This window comes from Athalia rosae, chromosome 2 (assembly GCF_917208135.1).
Source record: "Athalia rosae chromosome 2, iyAthRosa1.1, whole genome shotgun sequence".
In the NCBI taxonomy this organism is placed as follows: domain Eukaryota; kingdom Metazoa; phylum Arthropoda; class Insecta; order Hymenoptera; family Athaliidae; genus Athalia; species Athalia rosae.
The window spans coordinates 821,428-840,081 of NC_064027.1; the positions used below are offsets into that span (position 1 = coordinate 821,428).

The following is an 18,654-nucleotide window of genomic DNA, read 5'->3' on the forward strand; positions in this document are numbered from 1 at the left end:
TGCTTATTAGAAACCGGAATTCCTCATAAAATATTATGGCATTCAAAACATCGAAAGGAGCAAAGAAACATTCCACAGTTTTGATAAATATAGTTTAATATCATTAGCTATTTCATAAACTATCTAGTGAAATACAAAACAAGGCCAGGTATTGTGTTCTCAAATTATCACAGATTGACAAACCATATAGCCTGCGTCGATCACTGAGAAAATCTCAAACAAAATCAGTTTATCGCTGACATTGTTATCGCTGAATCATTTTAAACGAACATTCAACAAGATATTCGTATATAAATAAATAATTTTGTCGCCATGATTATTTGTGAGAATAAATAAATACAATATAAAATTGATCTAAGTAACATATGTAAAAAAAAAAAAAAAATGCTTACTCTCCAAACATAAGGTAATTTGGATAACAAACTTGTCTGGCAATAACGTCAACACAGCAACATTAGTCGATTACGTTATTAACACCGTATTTTGAGCAAATGAAGTGAATAGCACGTCGAGGTGGTTGAAGTTGATCTGAAGAGATACCCGATGAAGATAAGACTCACTTAGCAAGGATGTTGTCACGCATCGCTCGCCATCACTGATACTTCATTTTTTTTTGGCTCTCTGGATCGTATTAGATAATGTGTTCAGTATGTGTGTGAGAACTCCAAAGGCTCCGCCCGGAATAAAACGAACGAAATTGTCCCCTGCGAGAGGTCCAAGGGCGTATAGACCTTTAGCTGGTGCATGCTTTACTTCGTACGTAAAATCATCCACTAGGATAGGATTTGATCGTCCATCGGTAGGGCGGGTCGGATCCGTTCCTAGTCCAAGACCACCGTTATCCAAGAATGATAGGTCCGGTCGCGAGCCTGTAATACATAAATATACTTTGAAATACACTCACAACGTTTAAAAAAAGATATGAACAGTTGATAAAAAATTTATAAAATAATAATAAGTGATCGATTCAGTGGAAAACCTACCAATTAGGATGGCCACAACTGAGACCGCGAATGATTCAAGTTCTCCATTAGGTGCGCATAAGGTAACAAATTTCTTCTCATTGTTTGAGAAATCCGAATGAGGATGTAGGTCGACAAGATTGTAATTCGCAAGAGCTTGATACAAGGGATAATTGGTTCCTCCATCAGCCATCATTTCGTAAACTTTGTGGTACTCGGGGTACATAGACGGAGGGAGCCAGCGCAGTCTGTCACTGCCACTGTTGGTTCCCTTGCCATTATTGTTGGGCCAATCTTCCGTATTGTTGATACCGTTGTTGTAGTTCCTCCGAAAAACATGTAGGACTGGTATACCTTTGAATCGAGCAGCTGTTACCGCATCTGCCGCACTCAGACCTGCTCCGACAATCAAAACTGGATCAACTGGTCCACCTTCCCTGCGATCTGAAAAACCAACATCATTTGGCGATTAAAAAAAATTATCAAAAAAGTATAAAGTTCAACAAAGTACCGCTACTCTCTAGATACATTTAACCGATCTTGAAAAAACTCACGTTGCGTAGCTATAGCATCGAGTTTTGTTTCTAGATCGTTGAGATCGTGAGTAAGCCATTTATAGCTAGAATCTTCGCCAGGTAGTCCTAAACGATTAGAATAGTCCGTTGCGCCTGTTGCTAGAACTACCCTCTTACATCGATACTGAAAACGTTTTCCGGTGTCATTTTCTACACCTTCTACCAGCCATCCGTATTCCGTTGCGTTTTGTGCGTTATCACCATCGTTTTCATTGTGCGCTGGTCTTACAGACGTCACAGTCGTTCCACTGTTTAGAAAATCGTAGTTTAATTAATGTAATTCGGAAATCTTTAGATAAAAAACCAGCGTCGAAGAATTCTTACGCACCACCAAAAATATTTTTCTAGCTTTTGTCGGCGCACATAGTCCCTGAAGTATTTGGCTACTGTACCGACCAAAACTCTCCCTAATCCTTTAGAGCTGCTCACTTTTTCATGGGTCAAATATGAGTAATTTGTGACTAAATTAGAGGCTCCCATAGCGGCCAGAGTCTGATCGTGTGCTTCGCGCTGTTCGGCTTCTACCATCAATTCCCAACTCCTGAAATCGAGACCAGGCAAAGACATCCATCTGCTCAGACTGATCGTTAACACGTTGGGATCCATTGCCTGAAATTTCAAGAGGAGACACGTCAGAATTACGTTATCGAAGCTTGGTTACTCGGTACATAGTGCAATTTGAATTAACTATGTTTATGTTATTATAATTATACATATTGATAAACATCATTGGTCAATTAATTGCTCAGATCAAACGACGAATAAAAATTCAAATTAAAACATTGTCGCATGAATTTAGCGAGGCAGTGATAGCCTGCAGGATTAGCGAAATAGATATGACGACCTAATTACACAATGTGACCATGTTTATCAAGGTCTATTTTTACATAATCATGACAAGTGCTAAATCTTCCACTGATTGATTAAGACTTTGACTAACAAGCCGCTAAGATAAGATATTTCACGCTAATTTTATATTTCAGTAACAATATGTCACCTGCCAAGAACCGCCAGGTGGACCTTTGCCCAGCACAACGTGATCGAAAACTTTGTGGTTTGCCGATTCACCATTTGTACCAGGTGGGTGCCACGTTAGTAGAGGTGGCAAATCGAGTCCTGCGTCAGTGCACGGATGCTGCAAATGATCCATTAAAATGGATAGGGGTTTTCCGCCATTCCTGCCTTCCAGTCCCAGAGATAACCATTCGAGTCCCCATCGTGTATTTGAAGCCAAACCGCTGCCACTTTCACTGGCAAGACGTGCAGTCAACATTTCATCGCCGGGGTGAGGTTCTCCTGTGTAATAAGGCCAGTTTCCCGCCAGCATGTACGAAAGGCATATACCACTGGGTCCGTTCCCTGAAAAATGATTTATCATCTCAATATAATTGAAAGGAATACTAATGTTATTTAGATTCAATTGTAATCGATAATCAAAGTGGAGAAACCAATTTATGACATCTTCGGTAGATGACTCAAACTTTAATCATTAACTTATCGTTACAGTTTTAAATAAAAATGAAATACATGTGGGCCTTACCGATGATAACAACATCTTTGTAGTAAATGTCGCTCTCCCCCGACTCTTGTTCGTGGTGACTATGCTCTAACATTTTGTTGCGAATGAAATTGGAGAGAAGATACCTTTATGATTGTATATTATATTAAAAGATGTTAATCAGTCTTGCAGATTTCCTTATGTCCTGCAAAAGAGTGAGAAAGAAAAACGGATGTTAGTATTCTTCAAGTATACTTGTGACCGACAAAACAAAGTAATAGCATTATCAAACATTAACGAAAACATTATCGTTCAATGAATAACGCAATCTCTGCGGATATAAGGAAAGCACGTGCAGTATATTGTCAATAATGTTAACGAAGGGGAGAATTAATGTATACATATGCAACCGATATCTACAACTTGAAACCGACAAATGATAAATTGACGGTAAAAGTTAAACAAATTTACTCATGAGCCGTATATTACACCCCACCCGACGCGCATTTACCTTTTCACCCTAGCAAGTTTCGGTGGTAATTTTCCGCGATATCGGTGTGATATAATGATATCAATTATGATCGGAAAATATTTAATAATTATTTGATATGAAACATCGACTCTTACATAGACACGCGCGATTCAGAAAATTAGAAAATATTTACCCATGGAAAAATTATATATAAATATAGTCCAATGTATATTTTTATCTACGCGGTATATGACGAGCAAGTTTTGATTACAACATGAAACGTAAGCAATCCCATTGTATCATTCCGTACATACTTATTAAGCGAACATAACGGATTATTAGTTTAATCAAAACATTAATTGCGTTGCAATGCAACGATTCCTTCTCATTCTTCTCACTTGACAAATAAATGTAAAATGCTCAATTGTTCTTAATCGGACAATAAAATTGTTAAACATATATCACATATTACGTTGTGAGTGGAATTTTTTGATCCATTAATTTTAGAGGCGACTAATTCGAATACGCCTGGAGCTTGTCGCAGATACGATTTAGGAATACTCATCGTCAAAATTATAATCAACCGTTTCGTGTCGCTCGATTTCTTTTTTTTTTTTTTTAAATAAATACGTTCCAAAGTTTTTCTTTTATTGGTTTTTCCATTTTTTTTTTGTATTTTTTTTACAAATTCCTATCGTTAGTATCGGTGGCTTCGTACAGCACTATACGTGACCCCACAAGTCGTCGGGGTGCTGACATCAGAATCTAGACGCAATTAATCTTATATCGTTGAACTCTTCGAATTCAGCAATTTGAAGGTCACTGAAGATCAACGATGGTTAATTATTACAGACAGACTTACGTAACGATCTTAAACGCCAGTTATTATACATAAAGACCCAACGTATTAAATTTCATTCGATAAATGAATAGACTGGAGACATAAGTTGCAATCATCGTTAGGATAAAAGAAAATAGATACGGAATTCACCAAGGCAGGAACTTTTCAATTTTTGGTGTCTCCGTGCAGTTCACAGCTCGCATTTTATCGCCTCTCATCTCAGTCACGTGCCATCAAAATGCCTGAAAAACTAGCCCTAGAAATTGAAACACCACTAAAAAATTTGGCAACTTGCCTATTAGGCGCCTCAGGCGATTCGGGCTGTATATGTATACTATACAGCAATCACGTATACCTAACTATATAAGTATTCTGAAAAAACTAGGTCAATCTTCTCAAGTCACATATATTACACGCAGGCTATTAATGAAAATAATTATCGCGAATGGTGACTTGAACAGATAGATAGGCGTTTACATAAAATTACCTGATTGAGACGAATATCCTAATTCCTACTTTAATATATGCCTATATCCTCGATACATCCTATGAAGTACTTTCTTTTTCATTGGTAGGATTTAGATAGTCAATACGCGATCTGAACAACGCCCATTGCACGGTATTACTTTTAGGATGCGCTAACCGGTTTGAAGCAATGCCGGACCTGCATTTCTCGGTACCTGTAGTGTGGCGAGGTAAGTTTATACGGCGACACATTCGTGGGCATTAGCTGACAATGAGTGATCCTGATTCCACAAAAATAAAAAGAAAAATTTCGAGTCTCACCCCTCTGATTGTGAGTTACTTTCATTCGAGAATAAATTTTTTCCCCCGATGAACCCAGGCCCGTTCGAGAGACTTGTTTAACTTGATTGGCTTTCAATGAATGCCTCGACATTTAACGTGATTTTCGTATATGAGGAAAGTCTTCTTGAGTTGTTGATTCATATCACTAATCAGGAGAAGATCCTGTGGCTTGAAGAATCTTTGGCAGTGAATTTTTGAACGAACGGCACTTTTCTTTTTACAATGAACCCAATGTCGATGACTCACGATCAGCTGTACATTACTCAAATATTCACGGCGGAATGTCAGGTTGAATAATGAAAAGGAAAAAGAAGTAGCTCGATTTTATGAGAAATCGCAACTGATAGATATTGGAGGAAAAAGAAAAAAAAAGATAAGATTTCAGCGCGGCGAGTGGGCGCACCGCAAAGAATATATTACGTGACTAGCGCGGATTCAAGAGCGGATAAAGATAACACACCGCATACCGAAATATATCGGAAGGTCAGTGCCATTGATATAAATATGGATGGATGGATATGTAAGAATTTGAAGATTTATTTTTAACCTGAAAAAGTGCAAAATAAATCCTGCTGATTAATGTGAACTAAAATTGAAGATTCAAATTTATATCGATTTTATTTTAATTCCTCCATTTATAGGCATCTCGGTACTTGACATTTTACTTTGCTGGAACTGAATTGATTACAAATTGCATCTGATAATCAAGATGGTGATATAAAATCGATAAGCGATCAATTTTGTACAAGCAAAAAAGTGTATATCATGAAAATATCGTCCGTTATTCATCAATAATTAAATTTTTTCATTTCTTCAATTATTGATAAAAATAAAAGGCGTCAATCAAATGAAAAGTAATATACGGTCGACGTAGTACCTGGTACTATATGAAACATGAAAAAATCGCCGTTGGTGCGTGATTTGCAGGAATAATATACCTATCAATTATTTGGAAAATTAATGATTCACATTTTTTTTTTACCTCCATATATCAATCAAAGTCGAATTTATGACGATATGTTCTCATAATGACGATTGCTATTCAAGCCCCCGGCACTTTACCTATTGTAACCCATAGATATTACCATCCTATAACAGATTCTACGAAATGCCTTAAGCGTTGCTAATATAGTATATAACTTTCACCATTATACTATTCGCATAATTTATATTATTTACATAATTTTTTATAGACCGCACAGATGTATGTATAAATATGCACACAGGCCGCGGTCGTCCAAGAGCTTCTTTTATAGATCGTTAATGATCGGTTAATGTATATTGTGATACGTAGTAACGCCGCAACGCGTGTATCACTTTAAACTGGACATTTTCAATTTTTTTATTCTCTTATATAAATAGATGACAGAATTCTTCAACTTGAACTCGATCTTTCACCCTGTGCTGACCTTAGATGATGAGATATTATATAAGCCTCGTATCGTCGACTTCGTATACTTTACAAGTTTATGCATCGAGTCATTACCATCATTCTTGCATATCACTGCTATAATAACACTCACACTAGGGCAAAGAGGGCACCTCAGCTGAAAATCGATGATATTTTCAGCCAAATTCGGAGTAATAATTTCGAATCTTTGATTACATCGACTTGCAATACCGGTACCTCGAGTGTAATAGTTGCATCGCAGATGGCGATATCATATTTTGGCGATATTAATCAATTATCTAAGCATCAGCTGTACTTGGGTGATATGGAAACATAATAATTTCATAAAAAAATCAATCGACATTATCCCACACGTGAAACGACTTTGATGCCAATCAGTATATCGACCGCTCCGCAAAAGGTACGAAAAAATACCCAATTAAACAAATAATAAGCGCGTAATCTTGATCGCGGGGAGATTCCGAAAAACCTTTCACCATTTAGCATATCTATACCGAATCAATCGTTTAGATTATATCGAACACGTACGATATACCATCATCCACAATTAGATCGTATCTCCGAGTACAGCGGCCGCCACTTTATGTTCGCGATTAATTTTGATTTGCAGAGGTGCCGCGGTGAATCATATGCTTTTTTTTACTTCAGTCGCGATTATCGATACCGAGTTATCTTTTCTCATAAGTACATTGCGCGATTTTGTTGCGAATAAAATTGCGACGGTCATCGAGCGTCACTGTTTACCATTCGATGTATTAGAGTAAGCCGTTATGAAAATTAAATTGCAGACGACATTTTCCGTCACTCGTTTTTTCATTTTCCAATTTCTTTTTCCCCAGGATCACCACGCGTGTACGGTGTAAACCACATCGCGGGTTACGCGGTTTTTATCTGTACGTTCATTGGATGCTATGAATTAGTGAAAAGCTACACGAGTTGCGCAAAATATTGTCATCACCTCCACACGACACCGCGATTTTTATTAATCACTCGTTGCGACCGGTGTTATATCACGATAACAACGATGATGCGACATTAACGATGATTCCTGTAGAGTTTAATTGATATAAATTCGTGGAATTCCGTTTTGCGCGGCATAAGGCTCCGTTCTCATTACATGATATCAGATACCGTGTCCGTACAGCGTAAACCATGTGTGTGGTACGTGCGTTAATATGGCCTGCAAAAGAAACAAAAATGCGTTCCAAAATCAAACAAGAATATAGAATAATAATAGCGATGATTGTAATAGTAATATCCCCGCATCGCCACACTATCGATGCTTACACATGCGCGGTCTTCGCTGCTCTCTTTCTCTCTCAGAACTTTTGCCAATCGCATCTTTACGACCGAAGATATATTTCTACTTTTCAATGTCTGCACTACTTATTTCCCGGTTCAACTCTGTGAGATCAGAAGTTTACATTACGTACATACATACATCCGCAGCAAAATTAGAAATTACGATCTCGCGAAGAAAAACAAGAAGAGAAATTCGCACCAACGCACATCTTGCATAACGGAATATCAAATGTGGTAAGGATTCATGAAGTTCAGGATCACGGTTGAATTAAATATAGATGTAGTATATGAAGAAGAAGAATGGCTTCGAGAATTTCCCCTTGCCGGGAAGTATTTCGACCGCTCATATGTTACCGAACGAGTCAAGTGAGCCAAAAAAGTCATCGTCATAAGGTCTACACGTAGAGAACTGTAATCCTAACTTGTGTAATGACCGAATACGTGCATTAGGAAATGTTATTCCGACGTTATTTCGGACATTCAGTTTCGACACGAAGGTGGATATTTTCGTCGAAATAATGTTGTCGCGTATTAGGTAGGCGTCAGGGCTTACCCTATACCGCGAGGCGGAAAAAAATTAACCAAGTTGGAAATCGATTAGAAAGGGTAGGGACTTCCTATATCGATGATTATTTTAGTAGAGGACAATTCTATGGCAATAATTATACGTATATATATATATCATCGGTATCAGGTTAATGAATTTTTTTCGATTAATTTTTATCGAAGTGCAAGATTCGTATCAAATATTCGATTATTGGCGTATTTATGTGAAATCAGTTAACACATTTGGCACATGGATGATTGGTGAAATTAATCAGTCGATGAGGAGATTTATCGATACTTGAGCTGCAGGTGACGGGGTTGAAATTTCTGATCATTGGTCTGATTACATCAAACATGGCAATAAATGCAATATAGTATGGTAAAAACCGCGACACGCCAGAAAATCGGCATCGGGTGAAAAAGATTTGCGAGTTCAATGGACACGCATGATTATGGATCGGCGCCAGTAGGAACAACGTGTTCGAGATCATACGGAAAGTTACATAGTTGATTTATGTAAAAAAAAAAGCATTATATTAGGTAAAAAGATAACGTTATCAATTTACAATTAAATATATATATATATGCTCATCGAAGTGAAAATATACACGGGTATGCGATACTGCGGCGCAAATTTATATTCTGCGTCGCAAAAAAGGTTTTTATCGATCGTCGCGTGTAAAATGTATAGTACACGTACCAATATTATCGTCGTGTCAATGCGTATAAATAAAAGACTGCTTTGAAGGTCATAAATTATATCGATCATTACTCATAGTTCGAGTGTAATCTGCCTGGAAAATCGCTCATCGATCATCTAAATTATGACCACAAAAACCTATTAGAGAAATGCGTGCGAAAAAACCCATCGAACTTTGTCATACATATCTCGAGACGTACCCGGTTATTATACGCCAAGGTTTTCGCAATTATCTTATAGAAATATCATGCAAATTGCGGTCGGTAACAATTTAATTATAGCTGTGAAGATACAAATTAAGGTACAACTCGCAAAATTATATAGATAATCTATCAAACGCGAAAAAAAGTCTTCGAAAGCTGTAACTTCCTTTTTACATTTTTATCGTAAGTTTTTCTTCCGCATATTTCAAATACTGTAAGAACATCGATACTTTTCTATGGAACGATCGAATCTACCCGGTCGTCCGATTACCCTCGTATGCGGTCTCGAAAAAAGAAAAGTACCAAATAAAACAAAAATGTGTTTGAAAATTTTCCAAAAATAAATTTCGCATCATACGTGTGACATGTTCCTCTACTTTCGAATTTCCTCATCGTTCCTTATTTTTTTTATTTTAAGTAACATTTCGTGGCTCCTACTGATTTACCGCACTACACGGTCATCGCTTATATTTCGAGTTACATCGTCGGAGCAATATAACGTCTCATATTTTGTCAAATTTCTACACGAAACAAATTATCTTACGCATTTACGACTCGACGTATGTAGGCAAGATTCTATTTTACACACCCAGTAATTAGTGAAAACTCTTCTTCTTCGATTCTAATTTTAGCGTTTCACGTTTCACGTTTCACGTTTTTTTTTTCTCTTTTTTCCATTAATGATATTAATGGTCTAATGTTTCTCTTTCAGTTAATTTTTTTTCTTCGTGCGCAACAGCAAACGATCAACGAATTTATGTGCGAATCGTATATTATACGTAGTTATACATTCGAAACGGGTTCGCGAACGTGTCGACATCGAATTTTCGGAGACACTTTTATCAATATCATTTTGCGGAGAAATTTATCAAATTACAAATATTTTATGCACAAAGTTTTGCACGAGGTTTTACATGTACGATAATTTTATGCCTACGATGGGATATATTCGCAATCGATATCATTTTTGATCGCTTAATTTGGAGGGAAAAAAAAGAAAATTCGATACGAATGATCGCGTGTCGTATCAATTTCAGCGCGAGATAAATTTGATCGCAAATATTTCTTATCTATGTTCGTTGTTCTTTATATCCTTCGCCCGTTCACATAATTGCGCCGTACCTATTATGGTATAATTATAGGTATCGTTATAATATCTAAAGGTTTGTTTGGAGCATCGTTCGCAGGGAGGCTGCAGAGAGTAGTCTAGGGTTCATTCGGATCGATGATGTCTGCTTAAAGGTATGGCTTGATTTCGCTCGCTCTGTGCCCTGCACGACCGCAGTAATACTTTTTACCTTACGCCACAAGGAAACTTCACCGAGTGAAGTGTTCACGTTCGAAGAAACAATAACCTGAATTAGCACAAGTTTACCGCGCGCATGCAATATGCAAAATATCATACATTATTTGTACATGGAACCGCACGAAATTAATCAAATGAAATTAATTGACTGCTTCGTAATTATTACCGCTAGTCAAGCAGTTCTTATCGTCGTTAACTTTGGTTCACCATTCGCACTGGCCATGTCATTATATGCAAATAATAATATCATTCCCTATATGCATATAGTGTATGAAATAAAAGTGATTATTAAAATGCAATCGCAATAAAATGAAATTTGGGTTTTTTCCCCAGTTTTGATTCCACGGAATTCAGAATTCGGACTGCACGATTCGGGTGACTGCCAAACAATAAGTCTAATATTATTAATATGCCGTACAAATATTGAGCATCTTATATGTATAAGTACAAATGTATCACGCGGTTTTTTGAAACATTTGTATAGATATGCGATACGGATACATGTTCGAAGAATCGCTGAATCACGCACAAGACGATCGGAGAATTACTACCCAATTCATACACGATCGCACACGATAAGCCGACAAAATGGACTTTTTTTTTTCTAGCTGTGAGAGGATCGATCATTTTTAGTGGCCATTTTCATTTCATATTTTATGTACGCACGAAGACCTTGCGCGTACACAAGCTTCTCGACACTCGCACACATCGTACAACCGACCAGCTTTACAATTATCGGCGGGTACACCACGGAGCTAGCGACGATGAATCGATGAAATACGTCATCGCCTCATATCCCAGAGCATACTCTATTCATGCGTAGTGTATACCATTACATATATTATAGCTCTTGAGAAAAACCAGGAAATTCTGTACTCGGTTCCAAGACCGTGAAGGTTGCGTACAGCAAACGAAATATAGTCACGCGGGTTTCTCCAAAGATATATGGGAGCATGAAACAAATTAGGCGCGTTTACATCACGCGTCATATCGTGCGAATCACGTTCCTGATAATTAATTGGTATAAGTACGGTATCTATTCCGCAATAGAAGTAACGAATGTCGAGGTTGATCGGGAGATAGGGCGTCAAATCAGATCCCGATTACAGATCGGAGACGTGCTCTGCACATCTGCAGTCGTTGTGTACAATTTTGGAGTATATTTTTTGTTGTTGATTTTTGAGGCAAATAACGTTGAATTGGGTAAGTGTCAAATTCACCAGACAGCGATGTGTATGAGAAAGTAGCGTCATATCTTTTCGCGGAAATAGGCGTAGACATAAATTGCACCGCAGATATGCTATCATGGCTAATCGGTTACATACGCATTAGCGAATTATATAAATACAACTGCATATTGCAATAAATTATACAGGCGTGCGTGTGTGTGTGTGGTTTTATACACGAGTCCACCGGTGTTGAAAAGGGACAGCTACCGCTGCGATCGATAAGTGTTATCGTATCAAAAATAATTGTTTGTCATCAACGATATTGCAACATTGAAAATTTCTCGTCCCGTGCGAATTGATTAATCCAAACCGCACACACTTGATTAACAATAAGATAAAAGGAAAGCAGATGATAATATACCACAATGGATAAATGATATATGTATGAGCCGTGAAATTTGGATCACCGATTTTGCATTTTGCCTATAAGAGTTGAAGTAATGAAAAAATGCCAAGAGCGAACGAATCACCTATCAATTGCCGGTACAATTATTACGATCGACATCCGTTCATTCTTATCGCGCGGAAAAAGATGAGGCGTGCGAAGACAGATTCCGCATTTATATCCGGAGGGAAACGTAACACAAGTCTGGCTATCGCCTTTCACAGTAACACACAATGCACGTGTGTTTATACCAACACACGATATACATATCGATGCCCGCAATTCAAGGACGTTCAATGTTCCGGATCACGGTTTTGCTCTACAAAGCGCGAACACGAGATATATCACGAATACTAATACACTTCGCGTGTATTCACCTTTCGCCTTCTGTTCATTTATTTATTCATTCAAATCATCCCGAGGAAATTACATTACACACTCGAGTAGGTAATTATAGCGAGATGTTTATCACGCGTGCGTAATTTCATTTCAAATCTATAGAATCGATCGAATATCGATCAATCATCATTCAGCTCACAGATAAAAACTAGAGATATTATCTATGTGAAAGTGATATTTTACTGAAATTTCCAAATGAATAAGTGATGAACAGCAACGCGATGTATCATTCGATGTCAACTCGCCTGGGTTCTGACCCTCGGTATCTCGTGTTTCTAATTCGTCCTGGTGATTATTACTCTCACGGGCGTGGAATAACGTATTTTTGGCAAAGTATGGTCGATCTTTTTAGTTTCAATTTCAAAAAAAATTTACGTATTTTCAAGGTCCTGAAATAGGAAAGAATCGCGTAGAGCGGGAGTTACCAGAGTTGCCATGTAATGCCCCATGTTTCCAAGTACATACGGTATATTTTATGTACCGTACGTATACCATCATTAGCTCAGAGATCGATGAAGCGGCATACATGAATACATGAGGTGGAAGTAAAAACTATAGGTTATTGTAGTCGTTAGCGGGAAATTGTAAAATCAATTTAATGCGCGCACGATGATGTGTGTTCCGCAAATAATGTTAACGGCGCGACTAGAAATATCGGAAGTTAGCTTTTGCTGAAGGTATAGTACGGACATCGGTGTCTTACGAAGTGCAATAATGGATTAATCCCTCAATTATTACCCTTTGTAATCCTTCGCACATTAGATTCCATGAATTCCGGGTAGAAAAAAATCTACTCAGGTGTCGTGCCTATTTCATTGTTTCGGTGGAATTAATAGGGTTAAGATTGGGTCAAGGTCGTGTAAAACATCGGGAAATCGTCGTGTCTATTATTACCGCATTACTGCTGCGTTTAATTGGTGGTGTAGATAGCGTTTAAAGCGGGAGTTATCACGTAAGCACCGTACGGTGTCCAAACACTGTATGTGGAAAATTGTACGTACATCATAAAGTAATTTATGGGTTAAAACTTACTCGTAATAAAATACGATAATTATATGTAACTGGCGTTTAATGGTACGAGGAACAAAAAAATAGACAAGGACTTACGACACATGGCTTACATTAGTGGGTGCATAAATTTTTCTATACGTAAGTGGATCGTGTTCTTGAATTATTCCTGCACCATGCACAGTTTTTATTTCGACCAAGAATTATTGCACAGAATGTTGTAACAATCTTACCTATTCACAGCTCCAACGAAGCGGTCGTAACGATTGATGTACTGTTATCGGTGTAAGGTGGTGTTTTATATTTCAATGTAATTAGATAACGTTATTAAAATATATTGTATCGAAAATCTCTAATGGAGAAAAATATATCAACTTTTTTATGTATAGAATATCGTAGATATATGATATATCGTTATATAATATTATACTGTTAACTCTCGTAAAATTGTATTGTTTGTGAAGTGTGGTATAAGACACTGGCTGACAATAAATAGAATATAGGATATATGAAATTATTGTTAATTTTATTCCTCTTCAATTGATTATTATAACTGTTGTTATTGTTTTGTTTCATTAAGGCATTTACTTCTGGGTATATACCTAATTACTAGTTTATTTAGTTATTTAATTGATTTTTTCCTTTTTAAAGCCTTACTATTGAATATCCTAGATAATTTTTTTTAGGGTAACAGGGGACGACTAATCTGCGGTAGTAAAAATTGCAGTTTTAATTTATTAATATTATTTATTGCAGGTGTTTAATAATTTTTGGTTTTAATTACTTATAGTTAGCGCGGCGATAAGAACCCGGAAATTTCGTTATACGATAATATATTCTTTAAACCGTCTGTGTTTCTCAGAAAAAAGGCTCTCCGCTTTAACGCGGCACTAATTTAATTATTTACAAAGCACACCGTCACGCGTACACGGTCGCCGGCGAACTGAATTCCATGCGTCGAATGTCGGCGACTTCGAGTGCCAAAGCACAAGTCGAACTTCTCCCACCCCCATTCTTGTTCTCCCAGATCTAAATCTACGACCAATCCTGCTATACCTCGGGCTCCGACTTCCTGTCGCTTTTTCCTTCGAACTTCAAGGATACACGGTTAATTTTTATTCAGTCCCGTTTATTCAAGAATTTCTCAAAGTTCTGGGCGTCTTCTGGGAGTTCACGACAAAATTCAATAATTTTCTTATCTTTACATTCTACACGGTATCGAAATTTGTTTGAATTAGATCAGGGAACGGACAATCTCTAAAAATACCCGCATGAATCACATTTATGATCCCACTGTCACCATATTCCCGTTTTCTTTTTTGAAGGGTAGCATCCGCACGGATTTGTGAAATCTATTGAGGGACGGTATCGAAGTATTGATCCGCTCACGCAAACGAAATCGAAGATCGAAGCGGATTTACAGACAACTTCAGTTGCCTTCAGTCTGCTTGAGTGAATCGAACAAACTTCAAGTCATAACGCAACACGTGCTTTGCGAACATAACCAAAAATACAGCTTTCGGAAATAAATGATACACACACAGACTTCAGTAGTGGACGCCCTGCTTGAGTTTCACGTTAAAGTGAAGCGATCATTTTTTACTCATGTCGACTAACGACATTGACAATGCAAATGTGTCGATCGAAGGCCGGGGGAAGGGCATAAAACGTAAGAAGAAGAAATCATTCATTCAAAATGCTCGTAAATACGGTCGCAAAGGAACCTACGGTCGAGGCAGCCACTTGGATGAAGATACGTACCAATATATGGTCAGAGTTTTGGAGTTGATGCGAGACGATGCGTTTCCTAGCTCTGAAGAAAAACTTATATTTGTGAACAACGTCTACGAACAAACGTTGGAGCACGAAGTTGACTACGCCTGCAATCAGATAGGCTCCAGGGTGATAGACTCGCTGATGAGTTATGCCAGTTTGGAAGTAATAAACAGGATTGCTACCGCCTTCATGGAGATGTTAAGACCGATATGTAGCGATAGGTTTGCCAGCCATGTTCTACAGAAAATATTAACTGTTTGTGCCGAAAGAGGAACACGTCATTTAAACAAAGAGGAATCCAAGGAGATTACTATTGCTGTTAAAGATGAAGATGTGAAAATTTATAATGAATGGTTATTGAAGCTAAGTAAGTACGTCATGAATAACATGGAAGAATTCGTTTGGGATACATATGCAAATCACATCATTAGAACAGTCATTGAGTTGCTCGGTGGTTTAATAGTTAACTGCCCAGCTGGTTCAGATAACAAAAGCAAGAAAAATGCAGAATATGATTTGACTAAGCGAAAAGTCGTTCCTCAAGATTACAGCGAACTACTTTTAGAGATATGTAGAAGACTAAGCTCTTGGCCACAGCTGCCAGAATTTCCTCGCTCTGAATCTACTTCTGGATTGCTGCAGGTGCTGCTGTACTCTGTGAAAGATGTTGACAAAAAAGTGAGCAAAGTTCTAGCAAAGAAGGTAGTTACGGATTGTTTTCCAGGAGAAGATGAACTCCAGATATCTTCTGCTTTTCAATCTGAAAGTTCCATGCGGCTCCTAGAAGCCTGCATAGCAGTTGCAAGGCCCAAACTCTATATAAAAATCCATGCCAAATTTTTCGTCACAAGACTCGGCAAGCTCTCTGTAATGGTCGGAGCAAATTTCACAGTTCAACGACTGTTCAATCACTGTCAAGTAAAAGAAGAACTGGAAATGATGTTCGATGAGATCTCAACTCACTTCGGAGAGATATTAGAAAAAAAACATTTTGGGGTCATAGCGAGTATTGGGAATGCCTGTAGAAGGCTACAGGCAAGGCAAGGAGCATTTGTTAATGCTCTGTCAAAGGCTTTACACTGTGATGAGCCGATTGATAAGCAGGATACAATAGCTTTGGTGGTGGCGCAAATGGTTCCTTCAGATAAATTACCATCAAGAGAAACTGGAGGGGAGTATCGTGTGAATTTACATGGAAGTCTGATTCTGCAGTCAATACTTCACTTCAACAAGCCAATAAAGATTGTGAATTCCTTGCTAATGGCAAATGGAAGCGATCTACGAATCTTGTTCACGGATCCCAGAGGCAGTAGGGTGATGGACGCCTTTGCTGAAAGCAAATTCATTGGAGAAAAAAGCAGGGAAAAAATGGCGAGAAGACTGAGTGGGAATTGGGTGCAGTTGGCATGTTCTAAGCACGGATCAAGAAGCTTAGAGAAAGTTTGGCAGTGGTCGCCATTGAAACAAAAACTTTGGATAATCGAGGAATTAGCATCTGCAGGAGCATCCATGCAGGCGACTGAAACAGGCAAAATTATATCCAGCAAATTGAACGTTCCACTTTTTGCCAGAAGCAGAAAGGATTGGATAGAAGCCTTGGGCAAGGAGGAAAAAACAAAGGCCTTATTTGCAGATATCATCGGGGATCCTGACAAAAAGAAATAAATTGTGACAATTTATTTGAAGTAAATCTATCATTATTGGTCTGATAAGAAAGAGTTGTTCGAATGTTGTATTATACTGTAAAATAATTCGTCTACATTCTGCTATTAGAAAATTTTTGGCTGTTAAGATTAAGAATCCGCTTCAGAAGACTTGTGTATCAAATTTATGCAAGTTTATCCCCGATTAAGAATAAAGAATATTCTATTTTTTAGTAGCGTATATCAATCTTATTGAAAATCGATTTTTTTACTCAAAAGAGCCGTCTTCCTAACTTCCGGTATACGATGAAATAAGATGACCGGCAATGGGCACCTTGAGGTAACTTGTACGTAATTTATTCTGATGTGTAATTATCTATTTGGTTATGCCATAAACACATTTTGTATAATTATAAATATGTATATTACATAGAATTCAATTGCGATTGCAATACTTAGCTAATACAAGTAGTGTAATAATATGTATATGGGAAAATTTTTCCAGTACTTTGTTTTGTAGTCTACGTTGAGCAAAGTTTCCTAGTTTCTGTGCGAACGTCGAATAACAGTAGGTATATAGACTCGTTATAGTAATATTAATTCATTTATTTATTATTATTTTTTTTGACTAGATAATTTCGATAATTACCGATATCTTTGTAGCATTAATATAGGATTTCGCTAATCAGATAATCTACTCCGAAATATACAGAGTTGCCGGTGTAATTTATATTTAGCCTACCAAATATAATAATAATTGATGACTATTCAAATACCTATATCCAATATAATCTACAAATTGACTAGTACGTGGATTCAATAAAAATTTTGGAACAATTTAATCATCCCTTTGAATAACGTGGATAAATGATTGAAAAAACAAACGCTTTTACCAAAGAATTCTGGACCGGAATTCATTGTCTCGCTATTTAGTCTTCAGACGGTCTATTTACCGTCATTTCGTACCTGTGGTTAAACTCTACACTGACCTAAGGTATTGATTCATTTATAAACAATATACTTTAAACTACAGATGGTATACACAGCAGGAACAATCATATAAGAGATTAAACTATACATTTACAATTTATGAATGAAAAAAGCATTCTCTAATTCTCCGCGACTCGAACCTTCGATGAGATTCACCTCTCATTTTCGATCGACCTCTTCACACTCTTGAAATTAACATAATTACTGCACGCCTGTTCAATTGTCCGCAGTCGGGTTTCTCCAATTGCTTCGAAAATTACTGTGAATTTTTTTATTATTGCGTCATTTCCCTTTGCCGGTGTGTCCGGAAACCGTAGTGACGGTGGTAGATGTTGACCCAGAAGATCCTCCCGCGTTGCCAGCGGGCCCAGCGGAAGAAGTCGTCGGACTTCTAGAAGCAGGTCTAGGAGGTGGCGGCGGAGGCACTGGCGGAGGTGGGGGAGGAGTTGGTCGACGCGGATTACACGTCGCATGATGACCACCCGCCTCCCAATCTCTGTGCTGACAAAAAGGACCGCAATACCTCGCTATTCCGCAACCACCGCAAGTCTCCAAAGCCTGCCTGCCACAATTCCAGCAACTCTGCAAATTTTTACAAAAA

General features: G+C 37.7%; 3 protein-coding genes across 5 annotated transcripts in view; 1 reads left to right on the top strand and 2 right to left on the bottom strand.

Moving 5' to 3' along the window:
* Window positions 1-78: 78 nt before the first annotated feature.
* LOC105691501 (oxidative stress-induced growth inhibitor 1-like) lies at window positions 79-14,641 on the bottom strand. Of its 2 annotated transcripts, none has more exons than XM_012410019.3 (7): window positions 13,878-14,641; window positions 3,078-3,240; window positions 2,535-2,896; window positions 1,866-2,146; window positions 1,517-1,785; window positions 984-1,406; window positions 79-869 (listed from the first exon to the last, which is right to left on the bottom strand). In XM_012410019.3, exons 2-7 carry the CDS (start codon window positions 3,148-3,150, stop codon window positions 604-606), a joined length of 1,674 nt encoding a protein of 557 aa, XP_012265442.2. In that variant the 5' UTR covers window positions 3,151-3,240; window positions 13,878-14,641; the 3' UTR covers window positions 79-603. The 2 variants fall into 2 exon arrangements, with proteins under 2 accessions (XP_012265442.2, XP_048507000.1); XM_048651043.1 differs by lacking the exon at window positions 13,878-14,641 and adding an exon at window positions 5,135-6,032.
* Window positions 14,642-15,071: 430 nt separating this feature from the next.
* On the top strand, window positions 15,072-17,518 carry LOC105691446 (nucleolar protein 9). Its single transcript, XM_012409916.3, has one exon. It carries the CDS (start codon window positions 15,250-15,252, stop codon window positions 17,083-17,085), a length of 1,836 nt encoding a protein of 611 aa, XP_012265339.2. The 5' UTR covers window positions 15,072-15,249; the 3' UTR covers window positions 17,086-17,518.
* Window positions 17,519-17,651: 133 nt separating this feature from the next.
* LOC105691426 (protein CBFA2T3) overlaps window positions 17,652-18,654 on the bottom strand; it is a 36,863-nt gene continuing 35,860 nt past the window's right edge. For both annotated transcript variants that reach the window (XM_048651038.1, XM_025746635.2), the window contains exon 8: window positions 17,652-18,635. In XM_048651038.1, the coding sequence (XP_048506995.1) occupies window positions 18,336-18,635 (300 nt within the window). In that variant the 3' untranslated portion in view covers window positions 17,652-18,335. The remainder of the gene's footprint in view (window positions 18,636-18,654) is intronic.